Source organism: Terrapene carolina, unplaced genomic scaffold, assembly GCF_002925995.2.
Source record: "Terrapene carolina triunguis isolate 2854851 unplaced genomic scaffold, T_m_triunguis-2.0 Scaffold173, whole genome shotgun sequence".
Lineage (NCBI taxonomy): Eukaryota > Metazoa > Chordata > Testudines > Emydidae > Terrapene > Terrapene triunguis.
This window is the reverse complement of record NW_020664524.1, coordinates 1,558,227-1,583,397: the sequence shown is the minus strand read 5'-3', so window position 1 is coordinate 1,583,397 and position 25,171 is coordinate 1,558,227. Positions and strand designations below refer to the sequence as shown.

Sequence of the window (25,171 nt, the reverse complement as noted above, 5' to 3'; positions counted from 1 at the left end):
CCCCCCCCTCCTTCCTGACTGCCCCCCGGGACCCCTGCCCCATTCAACCCCCTGTTCCCCCCCCGACCACCATCCACACCCCCGTCCCCTGACCACCACCCCGAACTCCCCTGCCCTCTATCCAACCCCCACTGCTCCCTGCCCCCTTACCGCACTGCCTGGAGCACCGGTGGCTGGCGGCGCTATAGCTGCACCGCCCGGCTGGAGCTGGGCCACGCTGCCGCCGCCACCAGGCAGCTCAGAGCACCGGGTCAGGCCGGGCTCTGCAGCTGCGCTGCCCCAGGAGCTCACAGCCCCACCGCCCCAGAGCATTGCGCCGATGGCGGAGCGAGCAAGCTGAGACTACGGGGGGGGGAGGGACAGCAGGGGAGGGGCTGGGGACTAACCTCCCAGGCCAAGAGCTCGAGGGCTGGGCAGGATGGTCCCACGGGCCGGATGTGGCCCGCGGGCCATAGTTTGCCCACTCCTGCCTTAAAGGGTACTTGAGGTACTCCATTCAGTCAGCGGCTTCTCTGAGACAGCCAACAGAAGTGGTGTTTGTAGACGACGTTTTCACAGTGTCAGGGCTGGCTCTGGCTTTTTTGCCGCCCCAGGCAAAAAAGCCTCCTGGCCCCTCCCGCCCCCCGGCAGGGAGCGCGGCAGGGGAGGGCACCGAGCCCGGCCGCGGCCCCCGCTCTCCCCGACCGGCCGGAGCGCCGGGGGGAGGGCACCGAGCCCGGCCGCGGCCCCCGCTCTCCCCGACCGGCCGGAGTGCCGGGGAGAGGGCGGCGAGCCCGCCGCGGCTCCGCTCTCCCCGGCGGTGAGCCCGCCGCGGGCCCCGCTCTCCCCGACCAGCCGGAGCGCCGGGAGGAGAGCGGAGAGCCCGGCCGCAGCCCCGCTCTCCCCGGCCGGCCGGAGTGCCGCGGGGAGAGCGGCGAGCCCAGTCGCGGCCCCGGTCTCGGGCCTGAGCGCCGCCCCCCTCCAGGTGCCGCCCCAAGCACATGCCCGGTAGGCTGGTGCCTGGAGCCGGCCCTGCACAGTGTGAACGTTTGTCCACTAGAAGCTTCACTGACTCACCAACTCATTCCTTATAGGCTACTGACGAGCTTGCAAGTAACTGTCAGGACAGCCTGTTACGGATTTGAACTAGTGACTATGCAAGGAGTCCAATTACCAACCCCCCTGAGGCTGCCATTTCCCACCTCCTTACCTGATTGGAAAAACATTTTGAACAAAGTAGTATGCTTTCTTGGTGGCCGGAGCTAGACAATAATTTGGAGAGTCTTGCAGTTGCTGTGAAGTGCTGTTTTCTGCATGACGGAATTACAGAGGACATAACAAAAAAGTGAACCCTTATAGAGATACCAATATACTCTTATAAAAAAAAAAAAAAAAAGAGAGAGAGAGAAAAATAAGTTGCATGTGATAGTTCAGAAAACCCTTTAAAAAAGTTTCCCATTCTCTTCTAAATTCTCTAGGGATTTTCCATCAGGAAAGTGAGACCAGGAAAGGAAGTGAGAGGTGGAAGAGGCAGAGTGAGTGGATAGGGGATACTAATGGGGGACCAGATAAGATATGTGAGATGGACATGAAAGGGCTTTTCCAGAAACAAAATGCCTTTCAGGATCTACCAGGACTGGGAGATTAGGAAAAAAGCAGACAAAACTTAGAGTCTGATTTCCCCCACCCCAAACCCCCTCATTACAAGAGTAGGCAGTAAATCTAATCCCCATTCAAAGTGAAGGAGGCTGTAGATTTGGTAAATGCCTCAATAAAACACTTTTGTGTAAGGTCAGAGCTATTTTAGATGAGCTGGTGTGACTGAAGCAAGAGTCAGAATTTAACAGTAAGTAATTGGGTAGTTTGGTGCTGCTGATGAGTGAGTGAAGATGTTTTTCCATGTAGGATCAATCCTGTGGCTTAACCACAAGGATGTGTGCAGTTGGCTGCCATGTGAGATGATACTTTCCCTTTTCTTATTTAGTTGTTTTTTAGTATAAATCCTAAATAATGACAATAATCTTTTACCATGTGGAAACTAAATATTTCATCTTCGCTCCCCATTGTTAACAACTCAGGTCAATTGATGATGATATATATGCTTTGTTCTGTCTGTTCTTCCTGTAAAATGTGTATTGTTTTATTTTTATTTAAAATATTTTTTAAAAAAATCAATAAAACAGACTGGCTACAAAACACTCAAAGGATCTTAAGAATATTTTTGAACGAAATTCAGATAAGTGCAGAAGAAAGACTAGAACCGTGGGATGTTATGTTGTAATCATGGAAACAGTCTTCCTCTTTATTTTTAAATACTTTTATTTAGAAGGCGGTATAGTGTTTGTATAATCAGTGCAGCTAAACATTTTAGAACACTTAAAATATTTTTCTTACATCCTAACATTTTGCTAAACTTAATTCAGCTACAGTGGTCCTGAGCTAGAAAATAAGGAGGAAATACTAGATACAAGAAAAGTCTACCCTCTCCCGCCCCTGAATATGAGACCAAATACATTGTGTAGTATTTTGTAAAAGACAACACAATTGATTTCACTTAACGTAATAATGGCATCTACCTACTTTCTCATCTCGGGATACCAAAACTGCCGTATGTGACTTGAAATATGCTGTCATGATGCATTTGGACCAAAAGTATAACTTCCACAACAACAATACAAAAGGAAAATGTTTAGCAAACAGAGTAGAGCAAGTTAAATTTTCTTGACTTGAAAGTTCTTACCATACAACAAGCAGTAGCATCAGCAGCAGAGAGCTGGACCTTGCCTGTCGTCATCCTACCTTCCCACCATTATCAATAGGACCTAGAACCAGTTCTAAGCACTGCGCCCAGCCAGATACACCTGGCCCCATAATCTGCTGCTAACCCAGGCCTTCCAGGCATGGAATTTCAAAGTCCATTGCTGCTGCAGAGGCCTTCACAGTCCTCAGCACAAGTTGCCTTTGATACACTGCCTTTTCTTAGCCCTTCTGCTGTCACAGCTTGCAGTCCTTCCATCTCTAAACTGTGGCACTGTAGTTGTGAAGTATCAGGGGGTAGCCGTGTTAGTCTGTATCCACAAAAACAAGGAGTCCGATGGCACCTTAAAGACTAACAGATTTATTTGGGCATAAGCTTTCTTGGGTAAAAAACCTTATGTCTGAAGAAGTGAGAAGAGTGAAGAAAGCTTATGCCCAAATAAATCTGTTAGTCTTTAAGGTGCCACCGGACTCCTTGTTGTTACTGTAGTTGTGGCAACCTAGTTAGTCTAAGCTATAATTAAGTATATTAATGAGCTGATTTGTCCTGTTAATTCCCTTTTAGCCTGCCCCTCTATCTGCTTGTCTGCCTTATTTGCACCATATCCGTATGATCTCTCCCATGATGCTGACTGCATTCACTCCTGCTTCAGCACCTCTGCACTTTTCCTGTCCTTATTTCCTATCTTTTCAGAGCTCTCGCCTCTCCTCTTCACCATTCCATCTCTACTCCCCCACACCTCTGGTCAGTTTCCCATGTGCAGTTTGTAATAAAACCATATTCCACCTCTGGATTCTCTTTCTGCCTCTGTGCCTATGCCAACCTTGCTCCAACTCGGGCTCTGGTCCCATTTTTACCCTCTGCAGAACCTTTTCTTACCACAACTTCTATTCCCCAGTCTTTATAAACCAGTCTAATTCTTACATCCCCACTACCTTCTTCCTTTCTCCCATTCCCTCTACATCAGGGGTTCTCAAACCGGGGGTTGCGAGATAATTACATGGGGGGGGAGGGGTTGTGAGCTGTCAACCTCCACCCCAAACCCCACTTGCCTCCAGCATTTATAATGGTGTTAAATATATTAAAAAGAGTGTTTAATTTATTAGGGGGGTCGCACTCAGAGGCTTGCGATGTGAAAGGGGTCATCAGTAAAAAAAAGTTTGAGACCCACTGCTCTACAATACCCTGTCCATCTCAAATGAAAACACCACCACTCATGGTCTCTTATCTTTTTTCTCTTTATTTCTTTGCATTCATTGAAACCTAGTTCCCCCCTTCTCACACTACTACTACATGTACAATGACTGCTCCTCCTCCTTCTACCTAGGAGGCCATGGTGATATTTGGGCTCCTACTCTCCAGCTCCTGCTGTCACCTGGTCTTCCCTTGTTTTGTTGGAGGACCTCTAGGAGGCCTCAGCTGTGGATTGTGAAGCTGTCTCTGCCTTTAATTGAAGGGTTAGAGGCTTTTAGTCTAACCAAGATGGAGTTTCTCCTAAGCATTTCTCCTAAGCATTTGAGTCAAATAGCTATTAACAAAAACAGTTTTAGATGCTGTGTGGAAGGGCAAGTGATGCTATATAACCATCTTTTAGGAAAAATGTGGGTAAATAAGACCTGAAGTTTTAACATAACAGAGATCGATTTAAGTGGAGAGAGAGGAGGGGAAGAGGACTAAAAAATGTTCAGGCCTTTTTATATCATAGAAGAACAAAAAAAAGGGGCGCCTTTAATTTAAACTAATCATACAATAGAACCTTGCCAGTCCATACATGGCTAATTTTCGCACACAATAAGAACCCTTTCTCCTAGCTTCTTAGTACAGATTAATAGCAGAGTTAATGTGTTAGGTGTCATATTCCCAAGGCTACTGCTTTTTTACAAAATACACTACACTTCACCGTTTACTGGAACATTCTGAAGTACTGTAGTACAAAGCACCTTTTTGGAAGTATTAGCCTTGCTTTTGTGTTCTTCACTAACCTGCTAATTTGCAAAGTTCTTCAGACACAATGTTCCCACCATCCCCCATATGCACACTAGTAAGATTTTGCTGTAACTAGCTTATACTTTTAGTTTCTTGTAGGCATTCTTGGATCTAGTACAATTACATAACCCCCTATTATTATTTATTACTATTAGGGTAGCATTTAATGGCCTCAGTAAAGGATTGAGGCCTCATTTTGCTAGGCAGTAGACAAACACAGAAAGACAGTCCCTGTCCCAAAAAGTTTACATAGTGATCCCCTAGTGAGGACTTCCGCACCAGTGTGGCATTTCATTGACTTCAGTGGAACCACAATGGGTTCTGCCCCAGTCACCTCGATACAGCGTTGGGACTAATGAAGATAAGTTCTATGAGTCAGGGACTGTCTTTTAGTTCCGTTTGTATAGCACCTAGCACGATGGTATCCTGAGCCATGGCCGGGGGTCCTACGTGCTGTGATAATACCAAGAATAAATATAAAAGACAATAAATAAGGGAATGTTGAGGCGATATTAATGGACATGTCCTGTTAGCTATTTGCCTTTTTACTAATTTTAGTTTTAAAACTTGTCTATGTACTATGTTTTAGTTTGCCCCTTATCTTTGACATGCCATTATCTGCTGTAACTAGAGAACAGAAAATGTTTTAATTCACGTGAAAGTGACACTTGGACGTGTTTAATTATCCTCCCTGTATCAATTTATCAGTTTTCACATCTGTGTATTCACCCATTTTCTGAAGTGTGGGATAGAAATCTGAATGGAACTGATGGATGTGCAGACTAATTTTGGATGCTTTCCTAGAGTAACAGAATGGTGGGAGTTCCAGTTCAAACCCTCTGGAGTCAGGCTCCAATTCTGCCAGAGGTAACACTGGAGAATGGTGGAGGGTGAAGTCAATTGCTAAAGCTAGTGAAGTCAGGCTCATTTTTTGTCTGTCTCCTCAGAACTGGACAGAGAATGGAAGGCCTTTAGTTTTTGTTTCTCCTTTGATATGTATGTAGTGCCTTTCAGCTCACAATAAAAAAAAAAAAGAAGAATTTCCAGTGGAGGTTTTGTAAACACTATGAGCTACAAATATTTGGCTTGATGCTCCTAAATACCATCAGTTTTAACCAAAGCCATCAGAACCTAGCTACATTTGATTATTTTGAAGATGTTAGTGATTAAACATGAGAATTGTTTAAAGATGTGTGGTCTTATTAGTCACTCTCTGGTCCTTCTCACCTTCTCCATCATTGTACTATATTACTTCCTACAAACCTCCCTCATTTTAACTACCTTTTTGGATCCCTGCCCAATCTACTTTATCTAGAAGTAACAAGAAATACTGTTTTCCCCAAAAAATTGAATTTCTAAGATTCATGACTCCCTGTAAAATGTTGAGCAATGCTGCACCTTCAAACAGTGCTGAGCAAATAACTTTGAGGACTTTTTCTTCACGGACGAATGAAAAGTTTTCTTCAACCTATCTGGTGGCATCAAAATGCTAAGTATAATAAGCAAAAGCTGGTGCTCATATTGGCTGACTTTTCTACCCATGACTTGGCAGTGTATATTTCTGTCCAGTTGACTCTCTTGCATTCCAGATGTTATCCCTTTGGAAGATTGGCTTACACTGTGGTTTAGATGAGCCCCCATATACTACTTGCTATGATTACCAAAATGTCTGTGTGTTACTCCTTCAGAAACGCTCTCTGAGAATCAGTTCTGCCAACTGTAGGATAATTTTAATCCATCATCATAGTAAAATAGACTGGTCTCTATTGTGGATAGATAATTATTAGAAATTACACAGTTGACATTTTAACTCTATGCTTTGAAATTTCAGATATTTTTTAAAATGCTAGATTTTCTATTTGAAGAAATGGATTGCAGACTTGTAACTGAATTGGAATATTGTGTAGGTCTTATTGTACACAGATACATTGAACAAAGAGATCCTTATTTGCAAGATTTCTCAAGACAAAGTCTACATATGAGATATTCATCTCATTCCCCTTGTGCTTGCAGATGTGACATTTTAAAAACTTGATTATGCACAAGACCCCTTATCCTAAATACCTTTGATTAAAAGAAAGCTGGAATACCTAGTACAAGTGCTTTATTCTACATGTATTTTTGTGCAAGTACAAAAATCCTCTTCAGAAACCTTTTTTTAGGAAAATGAGAAATCTCTGATTATATCTCCCTTTTCAGACATAGATTGCAATTATGTACAAATCCAGATAGTAAAGAAGAGTTCTTCATTGGAGCCTCTTTGTCTTTTTTTCTTTTAAATAAGCCTTTACATTGATTGGAGAGCCAAAGATTTAGCTCTCAATCTTTTTAAATATTTTTTTTGTTGCTTTGTGAATGAAAGTTTCAAGTTTTAATTCACCGCTGCTTTCATCAAATGAAGTTGGTTAAATAACCTCTCTTTATTTTTGGATGTTTCAGGTGCAGTGGCAAGCACAGAAGTAAAAATGAAATTACAAGAGTTTGTCTTAAATAAAAAGAAAGCTTTGGCACACCGGAATCTCAACCATTGCATTTCCAATGATCCCCGCTTCTGGTATGGGTAAGTGGTACTGGGCTTATCATGATTCAGCCGGTGCCACCTTTGTTCACAATTGTTGGAGGGCTGAGGGAAAGGGGCTAATGCATTTAATGGGTGAACAGTATGTTACAAATAAAGGTGTTGCAAAATTAATTAGTTAAATTGTAACATAACTAGATTGAAATTTGTAGTGGGTGTGAAAGGAATGATCTGATAGTCCATTAATTATATTCTTAATTTGCATGTGAATGAAGATCCTTTCCCTATAACAGTTCAATTCAAGCACTGTTATGTGTAATGATATAAGGATGAGGTCTCTAATGTAAGGGTCTAGAATGATGATTCCACTAGCAGAGGACTTTGATGTTCTTTTCTTTAATCTATGATCACTCAAAGTGGATTGTTCTGTGTAGTTCTACTTACAGATCAATCTCTACTAGGCATCTAAAATTCCTTAATTCAGCATATGATACTAGAAAATCAGGACTCTAGTATAATGGGAAGATTACTGTTGCATTTCACTGGATTGTCACTCAAGTTATTTTAAATGTATTTTAAAACGTTTAAAATTTACTCCTCACATTACACTCTGAAACTACAGGTATGTATCCAATCAAAAATTAAAGGATTTGGCCCTTAAAATTAACCAATCAAAAATACCAAATGCACCTTATTTACAACCCCAATCAGGCAAAAGCCTGAAGAAACTATGGCCTGAAAGTCAACTGAGTCTGGTGGTGGTGGACCAAATGTGGAAAAGAATTCTGGAGCTGAAGGCCATGTACTGAAAATGCCTAACTGTTGGCCTCTGGGCATTCAAAATAGGCACTGTGAGCGAGGTTGTGCCGGCAGACCTCAACTGCCACAGTGGTACACACAAAAGAAAGAGGTTTCTCAAGGAGATACAACCCAGCCTGTATAGAGCAGTGATTGATATTTATTATTTTTATTTTTTATAAGGAAACAGACAATGAAAAGTACAAAATGGTAAATGACTTACAGCTTGTATTGGGAGGGCTGGAGGCATAGCTATTTTCTTCCCAATATCCCATTCTTTGTATATGAAAGTATTTTCAGGACACTACTAACGAGAGAAGATGAAAATAAATGTGCTTTATTGTGGGGGTGTGGGCTGCTTGGGTACACTCTTAAATAATATTTCCCATATGCTAGTGACCTGAACATTGTGCTCCCAGTAGTTACTCAGCACCGCTTCTCTGAAAGGAGGAGGGGAAACCACTGCCGTGTGCTTTCCAGCCATCTGACCAGAGTTCACAGTAGAATGTAAAGAATAAATCACACAAGTACCTTTCAGTCAGCAGTACCACAGGCTGCTGGCATATCTGAAAGAATTAACTTGAACACCTGAATATTAGCCATTGCTGGGAGAAAATCCTTGATGGAGAAATTTAGAGGGGAAAAGAGGCATTAGTGATACCATAAATGTCAGGAAAAGGTTTCTTAAGCAATGGCCTAATCACCAGTTTTTCAAAAGATGCTCGCATTCTGCCTTCATTTCAGGAGGGATGTCAGTGAGTGAAACCAGTTAAAACTCTGAGATAGCTTTGTCCCTCCAGACACAGATGGATTTGGCTATTCCAGTCTGTTCATTCGTATCCAAAATGAAGATAATAAACTCACCACAGTGAGAAATATTAGACCCTGTTTCCGGGTGATGATAGCCAAACTTCAGTGTTCCCGCACCTGGAACATTTCCGCTGACTGAGACTTCCTAGACAATACTGCGAAGGAGGAGAAAATGCTAAAGATACCATTATCATTCATCCTCCCAGTTTGTGACAGAATGGAATTCACTTAGCTCAAAGCTTTTTCATCCTGAGGTAGTAGTAACTTAGCAAGAAACATCACCTGATCCTATTTACTGGTTGCACACCAGTCTCTCAGAATAAACTTGTGTGTGTGCGTATACAGGGGAATGTCAGGAGTCAGGGCTGAAGGGGAAGCGTATGTGTGTGTGGAGGGGGACAAGTATGGGTGCAGGTGAGTGTAAACATCAGGAGTTGGAAAAAACTGGCCAATATGCTCTGGCTGCTTTGTGCTGCTCCAGAGTGGCATACAGCAGCTAGAGTGTACTGCTTAATCTGGCCTTAGAATGTGATATTTCTAAGGATTTTAATATATGTAATACCAATCTTAGTTTTAATAAATACACTTTTATCACAAAATTATATTCTTTTCAGTGTCTGTCTTAGTGATCGGAAATTTTAAAAACCCAGACATTTCCCAATAAAAACTACATTAAACTTGAGTTAAAGTTGAGTTCATATCAGAAATGTATCAGTAAAAACATTACCGGGATGTTGTAAGTATACCAGAAACAATTGTTATAAACTCAAGAATCTGACAGTTTAACCCTTAACTTAAAAGAAATCTGAACATATTGAAGAATGGAAATGCACAATTAAGGCACTTAAAAAAAAAATCTTAACTCTACTCCATAGTGATATGATGGGGTGAGCGGAGAAAAAAATCGAATGTGTCTTTAAAAATTAGTTATGAGTTAATCATGATTGTATGGTTATTGCATGGTATCGGTATGGGCTTATCTGTATGCTAAAGTCATGTGTGGGTGATTTATGTGGAGATTGCTAAATGAATAATCAGGGAAACTTTTTTTAATGAATCTGAATTTGAAACTGGAGGCAGTAATGGCCTGGTGTGCGCGTGTCTTCAGTCCTGACCGGAAATATGCCTACCTATATACATTTGTCTGTGCCCATGCTGTTACTTTCTCCTTTTCTCTCACGTAATTGATTTTCCAGTGTTCTCTTCAGTTACATGAATCACTGAGACATTTTGGAATTATGCTAAGAACACTTGAGCACTGTGAACAGCAATATTCTCAGTTTCCTATTGGCTTAAAATGCCTTAATTTTATTATGGAAAAGTTGCATTAGGGCAGTTACAGAATCAAGAATAAAAAGTGAACATTTTAATTCTAAGAGCTTAGCTCACTTTGATCCTGTGACCTGAGGAAAGTTTGATGTATAACTTTGATATCCATCCATCACATCCCATCTGTTACAAAAGTAAATTCTGTTATAAAAGTTAAAAAAGGTCTGAGAGGGAAGTCACTCCCTTTGAGTCTGTATATGTGTATACACGTGTGTGTGTGTGTATGTATGTGTGTATATATAAATATATATATATAAAATCAGCACCCTTAATTGATTTAAAGAGCAACATCTTAAATCTAGTCTAAAGTGTTACATCAAAGGGCCATGGTATTGCAGCATGTTAGTTAACAAGTGGTTTTGTCCTTTGATACAGCAAATGCTGACAACTCATTGAATTCTTCAAGTCATTCTGAAGTACAAAACACAGATAGTCTGGTTAAATACATTGTGATGTTTTAAATTTCTGAAATTGCAAATCCTCTCTTTGATCCTCTTTGCCAGTCCAGATGTTGCCATCAGATATAGAACACACAAACATTGTGGTGATGTCATCCCATTACCTATGTATTTAAGGGGCTTGCCAACTCACAGAGTTCAGTTGCTGCTGTCTGCAACAAGTGGAGAGATCATACTTTATCCTGCTGTCATAGGGTACTAAAGAGGGGTGTAGGGGAAGGGCTGGAGGCCCCTGAAATCCTTCTAGGATTGAGATCCCAAATTTTGTGGCTTTCCCCATTTGTATCCTCCACAGAGTTACCAACAGTCTTCAGACTACCAATTACTCCATCCATCAGGCTGCCAGCTCAAGGGACTTGGCCTGTCTGAGTCCCACAGGCCCCCAGGGTGGCACCCCTGAGGTTGACACTGGGACACCCACACCAGACTACTCAGGCCATTGCCAGGTATCCTGCCCCTCGTGGGGATCATGAAGAGGAAATGTGGGGCAAGGCAACATCAGCCTGAGAGATCTCAACACCTAGGGCATCTGGGCAAGACAAGGCAGATGCCCCCTCCCATTGGGATCAGAATCTGTTTAATTTAGGACAGTTAAAGACAGTGAGTTATAAAATGTCAGACTGTAAATATATAGTATATGATTCAGTACATTAACAAGAGCAAGTAAACCAAAAATAATAATGCCCCCCACACACATACACTTTTAATTAACCAGTAATTTTAAACCAGCCTTCCAGATCCTGGGATTCCAGAACTCATCTCAGGTCTAATATCCAGTTATGTTCACGTGATAGGAAGATACTTAATCATTTACAAAATGGCTAAAGTGCACTCCTTTAACTTACTCCATCTATAAACTGCAAAAAAGTACCTTTATCGCTCTTTGATATGATATTGAATACTAGAGATGAGCATAAGGTCAGTCTTGTTAATCAGAATCAGTTTATAAATTCTGTTATAAATCCATGACAAGATTTAACTAATATGTGGTACAGTGGTTGTTTATCAGTTAGTAATGGGTGACTGGGACTACCTAAGGGGAAGATCATTTAATAGAGCTAGTCAAGAAAAGTTAAATATTTTCTGCATTCTTTTTTCAGTTGAAAAACTTTTTTTGTCTTTGGAAAAAACGTTTCAAATGAAGAATTGATTAGCACTAGTGCTTAACAAGTAGCCAGTGTTTGTGTGATACATGTTGCTAAGTTGGTTCTTCTAGAGTTTAGTAAATAAACCAACATTAAATGTATAGTTAAGCTTCATAGTGGAAGATCGGGGGAGGTCCCTGATGGCTGGAAAAAGGCTAATGTAGTGCCCATCTTTAAAAAAGGGAAGGAGGAGGATCTAGGGAACTGCAGGCCAGTCAGCCTCACCTCAGTCCCTGGAAAAATCATGGAGCAGGTCCTCAAGGAATCAATTCTGAAGCACTTAGAAGAGAGGAAAGTGATCAGGAACAGTCAGCATGGATTCACCAAGGGGAAGTCGTGCCTGACTAACCTAATTGCCTTCTATGACGAGATAACTGGCTCTGTGGATGAGGGGAAAGCAGTGGATGTGTTATGCCTTGACTTTAGCAAAGCTTTTGATATGGTCTCCCACAGTATTCTTGCCGGCAAGTTAAAGAAGTATGGGCTGTAAGGTGGATAGAAAGCTGGCTAAATTGTTGGGCTCAATGGGTAGTGATCAACGGCTCCATGTCTAGTTGGCAGGGAGTATCAAGCCAGTATCAAGCGGAGCGCCCCAAGGGTCAGTCCTGGGGACTGTTTTGTTCAGTATCTTCATTAATGATCTGGAGGATGGCGTAGACTGCACTCTCAGCAAGTTTGCAGATGACACTAAACTGGGAGGAGTGGTAGATACGCTGGAGGGTAGGGATAAGATTCAAAGGGACCTAGACAAATTAGAGGATTGGGCCAAAAGAAATCTGATGAGGTTCAACAAGGACAAGTGCAGAGTCCTGCACTTAGGACGGAAGAATCCCATGCACTGCTACAGACTAGGGACCGAATGGCTAGGCAGCAGTTCTGCAGAAAAGGACCAGGAGTTATAGTGGACGAGAAGCTGAATATGAGTCAACAGTGTGCCCTTGTTGCCAAGAAGGCTAACGGCATTTTGGGCTCTATAAGTAGGGGCATTGCCTGCAGATCGAGGGACGTGATCATTCCCCTCTATTTGACGTTGGTGAGGCCTCATCTGGAGTTTACTGTGTCCAGTTTTGGGCCCCACACTACAAGAAGGATGCGGAAAAATTGGAAAGAGTCCAGCGGGAGGGCAACAAAAATGATTAGGGGTCTGGAGCACATGACTTATGAGGAGAGGCTGAGGGAACTGGGATTGTTTAGTCTGCAGAAGAGAAGAATGAGGGGGGATTTGGTAGCTGCTTTCAACTACCTGAAAGGGGGTCCCAAAGAGGATGGATCTAGACTGTTCTCAGTGGTAGCAGATGACAGAACAAGGAGTAATGGTCTCAAGTTGCAGGGGGGAGGTTTAGGTTGGATATTAGGAAAAACTTTTTCACTAGGAGGGTGGTGAAGCACTGGAATGGGTTACCTAGGGAGGTGGTGGAATCTCCTTCCTTAGAGGTTTTTAAGGTCAGGCTTGACAAAGCCCTGGCTGGGATGATTTAGTTGGGGATTGGTCCTGCTTTGAGCAGGGGGTTGGACTAGATGACCTCCTGAGGTTCCTTCCAGCCCTGATATTCTATGATTGGTAGCTGTTTGTTATAAGTGGGACAGCAGTGTTACTCACTGTCTTTCTAGAAGAGGCTGGAAGCCAGTAGCAGCACTGATTATCCCCAGTAATTCCTCCTCTTAAAGGTAAATAATAGGGCTATCGAACGGTTACAAAAATTAATCGCAATTAATCACGAGATTAAAAAAATTGTGATTTAATCAGAGTTTTATTCACACTGTTAATAGAATACCATTTATTTAAATATTTTTGCATGTTTCTACATTTTCAAATATATTGATTTCAGTTACAACACAGACTACAAGGTTTAGTGTTCACTTTATATTATTTTTTATTACAAATATTTGCAATGTAAAAAAGATAAACAAAAGAAATAGTATTTTTCAATTCACCTCATACAAGTACTGTAGTGGAACCTCTTTATTGTGAAAGTGAAACTTACAATTTTTTTTTTGGTTACATAATTGCACTCAAAAACAAAACAGTGTAAAACTTTAGAGTCTGCTCAGTCCTACTTCTTGTTCAGCTAATTGCCAAGACAAACAAGTTTGTTTACATTTACGGGAGATAGTACTGCCCACTTCATATTTACAGTGTCACCTGAAAGCGAAGACAGGCATTTTCATGGCACTGTTGTAGCCGGCATTGCAAGGTATTTACGTGCCAGGTATGCTAAACATTCATATGCCCCTTCATGCTTCGATCACCATTCCAGAGGAGATGCTTCCATGCTGATGACGGGTTCAAGCAAATAACGATCCAAAGCAGTGCGAACGGATGCATGTTCATTTTCATCATCTGAGTCAGATGCCACCAACAGAAGATGGATTTTCTTTTTTTGTGGTTCAGGTTCTGTAGTTTCTAAATGAGAGTGTTGATGTTTTAAGACTTGTGACAGCATATTATGCACCTCGTCTCTCTCAGATTTTGGAAGGCACTTCAGATTCTTAAACCTTGGGTCGAGTGCTGTATCTACCCTAGAAATCTCATACTGGTACCTTCTTTGCGTTTTGTCAGATCTGCAATGAAAGTGTTCTTAAATCGAATAACATATGCTCAGTCGTCATTCAAGATTGCCATAACACGCAATATATGGCAGAATGGGTGTACAATCACAGAGCAGGAGACATACAATTCTCCCCCAAGGAGGTCAGTCACAAATTTAATTAATGCATTATTTTTTTTAATGAGCGTCATGAGCATGGAAGTATTCTGTGTTGTAATTGAAATCAATATATTTGAAAATGTAAAAAAAATCAAAATATTCATAATAAATTTAAGTTGTTATTCTATTGTTTAACATTGCGATTAATATGGTGCTTAATCGCAATTAATTTTTAATAGTTAATTTGTTTTGAGTTAATCGCGATTAATTAACAGCCCTAGGAAATAAATGTTCATTCTTACTTGCAGGTCTTTTTTTTAAAAGAGAGCCTTTTGCTTGTTGATGTCTCAGTCAGAAGGCTAGCTTTTCAGTTTCCATTCTTTCAGAAGGGAAGAGGAAGACCTTTGAAATTAACAAATTACTGGCACCTGTATGTATACAATCACATAGGCCACCAAGTCACTTATTTAGATACTTAGGTATAGGCATACTCTTGACATGAAGTAATCAGCAGTAACTGTATGTAATACACAAAATTAATGCTAACAGAAAAGAAATATGACATCTGTTCTGTGAACAGTCAAGCCAATTAAAGGGTAACAGATTCCAGAATAGACACAAAATTGACACACCTCCAGACAATCACTTACTTCTTTCTCTTTAAGGTTTATTGAGATCCAGAATTTTAATACAGAAGGCATTTCTCTGAAAAGCAAATCTGTAAAAATGGCATTATGGGATTTCATGTTAGTGTGTCAGTAACTTCAATATCAAATGTGTGCAGCTTAGGGGGGAGGGATAGCTCAGTGGTTTGAGCATTGGCCTGCTAAACTTAGGGTTGTGAGTTCAATCCTTGAGGGGGCCGTTTAGGGATATGGGACAAAAATCTGTCTGGTCATTGGTCCTGCTTTGAGTAGGGGGTTGGACTAGATGACCTCCGGAGGTCCCTTCCAACCCTGGTATTCTATGATTCTACAAGGGAAATAGTTTCCTTTGCTCTAGTTTCAAACTCCACCTAGGATATGAAAAACAAACTGGCTCCTCTTGCTTTTTTGCAATGTGTAATAAAGGTTGAATTCTGCTCCTAGTTGCATGCATACCACCACTTGTTTTCAGATTGTCATGAGTGAACCCTGTGGAACCCTGTTGCCTTCAAAGGGATTTCAAATATGTTAGAATTTTGTTGATGCACATGAAGAAATTGACTCCAGCTCTCCTTGTCAACTTTGTGGCTCTGCAGGGCTAATGGGAATAAAAAGCTGTCACTATTTGTTATTTTGGTCACTAAAGTAAATGGATATGATTCTGAATACACACAGGCAAAACATCTGCTGATTGAGAAGGGGCCACCGGTCCGGGGGGCTCTGCATTTTAATTTAATTTTAAATGAAGCTTCTTAAACATTTTAAAAACCTTACTTTACATACAATAGTTTAGTTATATATTATAGACTTATAGAAAGAGACCTTCTAAAAACGTTAACATGTATTACTGGCACATGAAACCTTAAATTAGTGACTAAATGAAGACTCGGCACACCACTTCTGAAAGGTTGCCAACCCCTGTAAAGGATCTATTAAATGAAGGAGAGAAGCTATCAGTTCTTCAAAGATGTAACTCTCAATAATATTACTTATTCAAGAGGTTCTTATGGAATACATATTTAGACTGAATTTACATGCAACAAATGCTTTCATGCCATTTTGTAAACGGTTTTACATTCATATTTCACATTCATTCTTAACTATTTAAAAGTCCTTTCCATACTATAATTGTCAGCTTGTGGTAATGAAGCGTAACACAGCTACTTTCAAAATTTGTCATGATATTGTTGTCCACTGTATAAAACTAATTTGACAGTCATAATTCTGCAGGGCTGTAAACATGCTATAATGTTGGTTCAACTGGTTTCATTGTAACAGGGACAGGGCACTGTAGGGTTAGTGGCAGAACTGTTAAGTTTTCTGAGGGAGTTCTCAACCACCTATCTTGTTGGAATTGAGTTGTGAGAGTGGCTGCTTCCCAAAAAAGGGCAGAAAACATGGAAGTTTACTATGAATGCATCTGTGTGTAAGTTAATAAGTGAGTCTCTGGGTAGATGTACTTATGGCATTGATTGAGATTAATCAAATGTACACAGGTGCATACATTCTGTGTATGCATGAGATTCCATCACAGATACATGAACTGAATATACATTCAAACATAAGTGCCATGTATGTATCGTACATAAAGTTACTGTGCAAACCTGTGGGAAGGATCACAACAGTTCAAATAATGCGTGTATGTATTTGGAGACATGCATGATCAGAAATGCTCATGAATTTACTTCACTGTGCAATTTTAGATGTTTCAAGGTGTGATCAGTTACCAGACTTCTGAAATTCTTTTAAGAGTGTGGATGTATATATTCCGTAGTGCCATACAACTGGCATAGGGCTGTCACATCTTAGATCCCAGTCCTACGAACAGTTATGGTATATAAATGTTTGGAGTATTCAGGACTTCCTTTGTTCTGTGATTGAGAAATCCAAAGCACATCTAAACTCATTTTTGAAGTTAGTGTACATTCTCTAATAAAGTGGTGAAAACAGTTTAACCTGACATAGAATATCAGGGTTGGAAGGGACCTCAGGAGGTCATGTAGTCCAACCCCCTGCTCAAAGCAGGACCAATCCCCAACTAAATCCTCAGATAGCACCCTCAAGGATTGAACTGACAACTCTGGGTTTAGCAGGCCCATGCTCAAACCACTGAGCTATCCCTCCGCCCTGTGTATGTATGACTGTTTATTTTAAGCCACAATAAGATAAACTGTTTCTTGTATGGACAAGAGCAAAGAGTGGTTTTCTACATAGTGTGCCCTGGTGGATTGAAGCTTCTTGGTAGTAAACTTCACTTTGGGGCATCTGGACTTCTTGTTTGTGAAATATATTTCTGTGCAAATTGTTTGACAACTGCATTGCTTAACCTATGAATTGCTAGAAGGATTATTTTGTTAAATTCTCCAGACTAGTAATACTGAAAATCTGGAGATTTCCAAAATTGTATCCTGGTCAGGCTGCAAAATCCACCTATAAATTTCACACAAATCAATTGGCAAACATGATACACATCAGATTCATACAGCATACATGCAGAAGGCTTTTAATTAATTGAATATCTTTAGTGAATTTGGCATAATTTACATCCAGCAGCCTTCTAAAACAAAAAATGAAACCAACAAAATAAAACAACAAAAAACAAAACTGTAAATTACCAGTTTTCAGGATTCATTCTGAAAGATATTGAGCAATTTGGCTCCAACCTTGCAAAATACTTAAGTACTTTTCTCAGTCGGGACCTAAGTATGTGCTTAAAGCAATCTCGAGGACACCACCTATCCAGCACTGCTGCTGTTAGTAAAGTCTACAGATGGTGGCTAATGTTTTTCTTCTCTTTTACTGTCATATTTATTCTCCAGTTCGAGTTCCAGTTCAACAAAAAACCATCAGTGGGAGAAGTGATAATTAACTCAGGCTTTGAGCAGGGTGCTTAAGCATGTTCTTAACTTTAAGAATCTGAGTAGTCCCACGAAGTAAGACCCCAATTCAGCACAGTACTTAAGCAAATGCTTAAAGTTGTACACCTGGTTAAAAATCTTGCTGAATTTAGGCTTTATTTTCTGGGACTATTCCCATGCTTAACGTTTTGCATGTGCTTAGTTGCCTTGCAATATCAGTGCCTGAGTTCTTAAATTTTCTCTTCAGTGTAGTTTCAGATGGGTGTCTAGGAAAAAGGAAACTGGAACAAAGCAAAAAGACATTAGAATATAAATAAGAAAAAGGACCGAGATTCTTCTTCGACTAGTGTCCATGTGGGTGCCTCACTTCAGGTATGCATGCACCCTGTGCCTTTGATCAGAAATTTTTGATAGCAGTGCCCGTTTGGCCCACGGATGCGCCCTACACATCCTTGTGCCCAATACCGAGGCTATATAGGGCTGCAAGTGTGAACCACCCTCAGTTCCTTCTCAACTGCCATTGGCCAGTTTAGTGTGTGCCTCTTCTCTCTCTAGAGTTAGAATAGCGTATAGTGTTAATTCTTCAGTGGTTTGTAGGATACTTAATACTTTATAGTTGTTGGAACTGTTCCCATTTTCTTTTTTTCCCAAAAAATATTTTCGTTGTTGTTTTTCCCCTAATGAGGGGGGGCAATTTTTTTTCTTGTATCTGGGATGCTGACTTTAAAGGATGCTTCTCCTGTAGAGAAGCAGTGCCCATCAGCGATGGGCATTCTCACTGTATTTGTTGCTTGGAAGACTCGCATATCCCCAACGAGTGCAAGATTTCCACGTCTTTTAAGGGAAGATCCTGTAAAAACAGGGAAATTAAGCATAGACTACTACTGATGAGCATGCCTTAAAACCAGCTTTGGACCTAGGTACAGAGAATCTTCCTGTTACAGGGACTCTGTAAGTGCTCTGTCTATGTCAAGGTCACTGTCACCAAGAGCTTCCACGATGAAGACTGTGGAGACCCCAGCCTCCCAACCTTCTCCATGAGCGAGGTACCTATAACCACTACCGCGGTACTGAGGGCTTCCCACTCAGACTAAGGAAGGAGATTAGAGGAGCACAATGGAGACTTCCTCCTCAGAGGGTTCGGTCACCAGAGACCTCAGGCCCCAAAAGGATTGCTAATGAGACTTTGAGCACTTCGGATACAGTGAAGCACTTCAAGACTTCAGTGAAGTCCCGTATTTCAGTGGTAAAGGGCATGGTTCTGAAGACTGCTATCAACAGAGCCCATGATAGTAAGAGTCTGGCCTCATAGGAATCTGCGGTACCCTCTGTGCCATAATCAATGTCTCAGACGACAACATCGAGAACAACTTTGGTGCCCATACCAAAATCTGTTGTGCTCCCGATAGCACATGGTACCCTAAAAGATCTCCTGTTACCGAATGAGCCAGAGTGTCCCCTCTTTGCAACATCTGGACATCTATCAGTATTGAGATCTGCTGGGTCACTGACCACATATGTTGTAGTGAGACCCACCACTTCCCCAACTTCTACTATTCAGGAAGTAGGGTTGTCACCTCCTGTACAGAAGAGTGTTCAGACTCAGAGCTTTTGGCTCAAAGTGCTCCAGTTTACTCAAGGCGATGATATTCTCCTCTGCAGATGCCAGGAAGGCAGGATACATGACCTCTGCCTGTTGATACTTGAGACAACCACCAATGGCTACCTTCCCCCGTGCCGTCTAGTCCTCCTCATTGGCCTTATTGGGACCCATGGGCAATGTAGCACCAGCAGTTTTGTGGGGCCCCGATTCAGTTTCATAAGTAACATAAAAGAGCTCTTTCTCCAGCACGGTCCACCTCTCTCCTCCACTCTGAATCAGCAGAGGAGACCTGTGAGCAGCAAGAGGTGAGGGCGGAAAAGGTCACTCCCTCACAAATATCTCTTCATCGTCACCGGATGAGGCAGTAATACCACCACCACCACCACCATTAGCTGATGACTTTTGTCAGTTCCAGGACCTGTTGAAGTGGGTGGTGGACATTCTTTGGATACTCCTGGAAGAGGTCCAGGATTCACATCACAAGCTCGTGGACATATTGTATACTTCTACTTCAGCATGAGTGGCACTGCTGATTAAGTACTTTTTAGAGTCAGCCAAGACCGTCTGGCAAACTCCAGCAATGGCATCCCTACAGGCAAATGTGCCAATAAAACATACTACATCCTGGTGATGAAATCCAAGGTTTTTTTTTCATACCAGGCACCAAATTCTCTGGTTGTAGATGCAGTTAATAAAAGGGGGAGACAGCATGCTCAAATATCTACTCCATATAACAAGGACCAGAAGCGTCTGGACCTTCTTGGTCATAAAAGCTACTCTTTGACAATGTTTCAGTTCAGGATAGCAAATCGCCAGGCCCTGAGGTTGAAATATGACTACCTGAACTATGAGAAGTTTAATGCTTTTATTGACCATTTACAATAGGAACACAGGTCAGTTTAGCGCCAGAGTAAAGGTGGGTCTGCTCTTGGTGAAGATGTCTTTTAGGCTTCACTTGATGCAGACAACACTGCAGTCTGGTCTGTTTCCACCACAGCAGTGATGAGACAAGCTTTCTGGCTTCAGTTGTCTAGTTTCCTATGGGAAGTACAATTGGCTGTTGAGGACATTTAAGGTCTTTGCAGGCTCCACAGATGACTCACATCATACCCAAAAGGACTCAGAGTACACTTAGATCTTTGGAAGGAAATTTAGCAGGTCTCAGTCGGCTCAAAGATCTTGTCCTGCTCAGTTTTTCCACCTTCCATAGACCATCTGAACCCCACCGGCTAAGATTTTTCTAAAAAGAAGCCAATGACTACCTCAGCTGCTTCATCCCAGCTATCAGCATCTTCCAAACACCAGTTCTGATAGTTTTGTGCAGAGTCTAAACCACCTGATAGTGAGGGTTCTTAGCTGTACCATTCCACCCATTTTCCTCAGTTTGAACACTGCCTCTCTATACTCACATGCCTGGGAGACTATAACATTAGACAGGTGAGTATGGGAGGCCATTAAATCTGGTTATATGATTGTTTGCCTCCATCCTGCCATCCTATCCCATTTCCCCATCTCTCTTCAGGGACACCTCTCACGATCAAAAGCAAGGACATGTCCACTGCTTCTGGGTCATGTAGCATCTTGCATTTTTGGTAACACAGAACACCGGATTACATTTTTGATGTCTTCAGGGGTGGCTCAACACAAACAGTCTGAACAAACAGGTGTCTATAACCAGTCGGGTCCTGCAGTCACTCACCTGGTGGAAGGATCCTTTCAAGGTTTGTGCAGGAATCCCATTAATCCAGAATCCCCATATGGTCATGATAATATCGGACACTTCCCTCTTGGGAGGATGAGCACACACGAGTCCTCACGCAGCCCAAGACAAATGGTCAAAGCAAAAGCAAGACTTGCATGTCAATCTGCTGGAGTTAAGGGCTGTCAGAAATGCTTGCCTCCACTTTCTTCCCCTAATCAAAAACAAGTCATTCAAGATCAGCACAGACAACATAGGTTGTGTATATATCAGTAGTCAGGATGGAGCGCATTCCCCCTCACTCTGCAAAGTGATAAAGCTTTGGAATTGATGCATAGCTAGTCAGATGGCCATTTCAGTTTTTTATGTCCCACATAGACAAAACACTATGGCACTATGGCATAGACAAAACCTCAGCAAACTGTTTTTCCTTAAATTACAAATGCGAATTGGACTCTTGAGTCTTTAACAAAATATTCCTAGCTGGGGGGTTTCCAGAGGTTGACTTTTTCATCACTGTAGCCAACACAAACTGCAGAATATTCTGTTCCAAAGGAGAACTCAATCCAGAACCTCTAGGAGACACCTTTCCCATTACATGGACAAGGAATCTTTTTTCTTCTTTTTTTTTTTTTTTTTTGTATGCATATCTACCAACTCCATTGCTTTTAAAGGTTCTCAGCAAGATCAAGTCAGACCAAGTCGGAGTCACTTCGATTGCACCAGCCTGGCCAAGACAAGTTTGATTTCCTTACCTCATCAGGCTCTCCTCTCGTCCTCTGTGGAGGCTCCTGATCAATTCTTGACTGTTGAATCAGAATGCAGATAGAAAACATCTCCTCAGTCTGAACATTCTGCAATTCCAAGCATGGTTCCTCAATGGTTCTTGGGACTAGAAGCATCCTGTTCACCAGAAGTAAAACATGTGCTGTTAAATAGCAGTAAGGACTCTACAAGACACACTTATCTTCAGAAATGGAGAAGGTATCATCTTTGGTGTAACTGCCGTCATCTTTCACCTATTCAGTTGTCTTTCCACAATCTTGGATTACCTGTTGGAATTGAAGACATCAGGTCTATACGAGTTCCATCAAGGTTCACTTAGCATCTATTCACCTTCCAGTTTTCTTTCCTAAGCCACATCAGACTACACAGGAAGCCATCTTCCATATACTAGTTGTTAAAAGGACATTAGCCCTTTACTTGGGCAGACCCAGAGCGTTCAGGAAGTTCCCTAGACTTTGTTTCTATTGCAGACAGGTCTAGGGGATCCACTGTCTCCATGCAGAGACTAAGTAGATCTCTGGATGTATTATTACCTGGTATGGCTTGGCTGATGCTCAGCCTCCCCTATGAGTGACTGCACGTTCTACTAGATTACAGTCAAGATCTGTAGCCCTGCTCAAAAATGTTACAGTTGCTGAAAGCTGCAACGTAGACCATAGTGCATGCAGTTTGGTAACATAATTGGATGCTGCAGTTTGGTAACATGGTTCTCTCCTTAGTGCTGGACTCTGTTCTGAACCTCTCATCTTCTTAAAGCGGTTACTACTCAGAAGTCACCTGAAATGGAGCACCTACAGGGACACTACCCAAAGAAGGAGAGGTTACTCACCTTGTGCAGTAACTGGAGTTCTTCCAGCTGTGTCCCCCTATAGGTGTTCCACTAGCTGCCCTCCTTCCCCTCTGATTCGGAGTTTTTCTGTGGGAAGAAACTCAGGGTGGTTCACCCATGCAGCCCTATATAGCCTCGTTGCAGGGCGTGAGGATGTGTAGGGCACTGCTACCAAAAATCTTTGAGCAAAGGCAGAGGTGCACACCTGAAGTTGAGCACCTACAGGGGGACACATCTCAAAGAACTCTAGTTACTTCACAAGTTGAGTAACCTTCTTTTTCTCTGACCACATTGTCCAGGGTTAACTCTCATTGTCAGGAATGGGCATTCTCTGCTTTGAATGTCATTACAGGATCCTTTAATATAAACAGAAAAGATTAATTTATACTATCTCCTCTTACACTTAACTTTTGTAAAGTTTCCACTTTCTCTTTCTACTCCTTCCTATATAGGAAAACTCAGCACAGTTCTCTTGACCAGAGTTCTCCCCCACAAAGTGGAATATCTGGCACCTACAATCACCCTGTCCTGGGGATGTACGATTCCAAAGATGACTTTCCACTCCGAAAAACAGGTAAATTCAATATTAATGTTCTGTCTGGCACCCTAAATATTTTACTATGGCAGTCTGTCCTTTTGTAAAAGGAGTAAATGTTAACTAAAATCATGGGTGATGTTTTTAACATGTAATCCTTTTTTTTTTTTTTTTATTATATAACACCTCTACCTCTATAGCACTGTAGAATGAATGAAAAGTGTTAGAATTTGAGTAATGTTTAGTTTGGCTAGGCAGAAATTTATTAAGAATTATAAAAACTTCACATGGAAGCCTAATTTACATGAAATTTGTGAGTTTGTCATCCTCACAAGTGCAAAATTAAAACAGATTTGTCTTCTTCGATCAATAAGTGTTTCATTGAACGAGAAAAATGCATATTTCTTAATACTATTTTAAGGGCTTTTTTGTTGTGTGTATGATATTATGCAAAAAATAATCATCTCTGCCAGGCAAAGCATGAGGATTTACAGTAAAGTTACTGGCTCATACCTGTGTATGGTTGTTTCTCAGCTGTGCTCTTCCCTGTGCTTTGATTGAGGGGCCAGTTATTTCTCAGCTATATATTATGCAAATATCTGTTTTGATTGGCTACTTTCATCAACTCCACATCGTATGCCTATAGCCAACATGTAATGTTGGCTTCTAACCTCAACAGCATAAAACTCTCTGAATAAATACACCCTGATGGGCTCCCCTCGATTTCACTAACAGCCATGCTGGGAAGGACTGAGCACACAGTGCTGTGTCTTTAAAGTACCTTTTAAATAGGGACCTTTAAAATTACCTATTTAATTGTAAACTTCCCTATTTAAAAGCTCTCTTTTTGATTTTTTTGAGGGGAGAGGAAATGGGGGGAAAGCTCATGCTTCAGGATTTCAGCAGGCTACCTGCAGAGGTCAGGAAGGGATTTTTCTTCCTTCATGCCATATATCTTCTTCCAGTGAAGTGTCAGAGTTGGCCACAGCTGGAGATGGGGCATTGGACAGGGAGGGCCAGGGCTCTGAGGTGGGCATTCTCTCTCTGAGGTGCTTGGCTGGATGGTTATTGTTCTCATGCTCAAGGTCTTAACTGATCGCCAGGTGTGGTATCAGGAAGGAATTCTCCCCGACGTCAAATTGGCAGTGATCTTGAGGGTGTTTTGCCTTCCTCTGCAGCACGTGGGCTCAGATCACTTGCCAAAATTAACTGGGTATGTTTCATTTAATCATCTCAAGCACTGTTGCACCTCAATCCCTCCTGTTCTCTGCCTGTGGCGCATAATAGTCTAGTTTCCTGTGGGCTGTAAAACTTTGGTCTCAGTTCGGTGGTGATGGCCTGTGATACAGTGGTGATCAGACTAAATGATCTGGTGGTCCCTTCTGGCTGTAAACTCTGACTCTAAAAGGTGCGTTTGAACAAAGGAGTTGTGTACAGAACTCACTTCGGCTTCTTTTGAAAACTGCCAGCCTACATGGCTATTTCTCTAACTGTATACCATGCAAATCCTTGCACTCTGATTGGCTAACAGCCACCAGCCAAAAATGTGCAGTGATTTCCATAATCCTGTTCTGATTGTTTTACAGTAACCATGTTGCGAATATGTTAATCTCTGTGCTCTGATTAGCTGCCATACTTCAATTGCTGTTCACCTGCAATGGACTGCCCTAGGATGACCAGATAGCAAGTGTGAAAAATTGGGTTGGAGTGGGAAGTAATAGACACCTATATAAAGAAAAAACGGCGAATATAGGGACTGTTCCTATAAAATCAGGACATCTGGTCACC

At 41.7% G+C, this 25,171-nt stretch overlaps 1 protein-coding gene across 2 annotated transcripts in view; it reads left to right on the top strand.

Annotated features, from left to right (window-relative positions):
* Window positions 1–25,171, top strand: part of HDAC4 (histone deacetylase 4) — a 439,152-nt gene that overhangs the window by 274,564 nt on the left and 139,417 nt on the right. For both annotated transcript variants that reach the window (XM_024194087.3, XM_024194086.3), the window contains exons 6-7: window positions 7,163–7,283; window positions 23,301–23,422. In XM_024194087.3, the coding sequence (XP_024049855.1) occupies window positions 7,163–7,283; window positions 23,301–23,422 (243 nt within the window). The remainder of the gene's footprint in view (window positions 1–7,162; window positions 7,284–23,300; window positions 23,423–25,171) is intronic.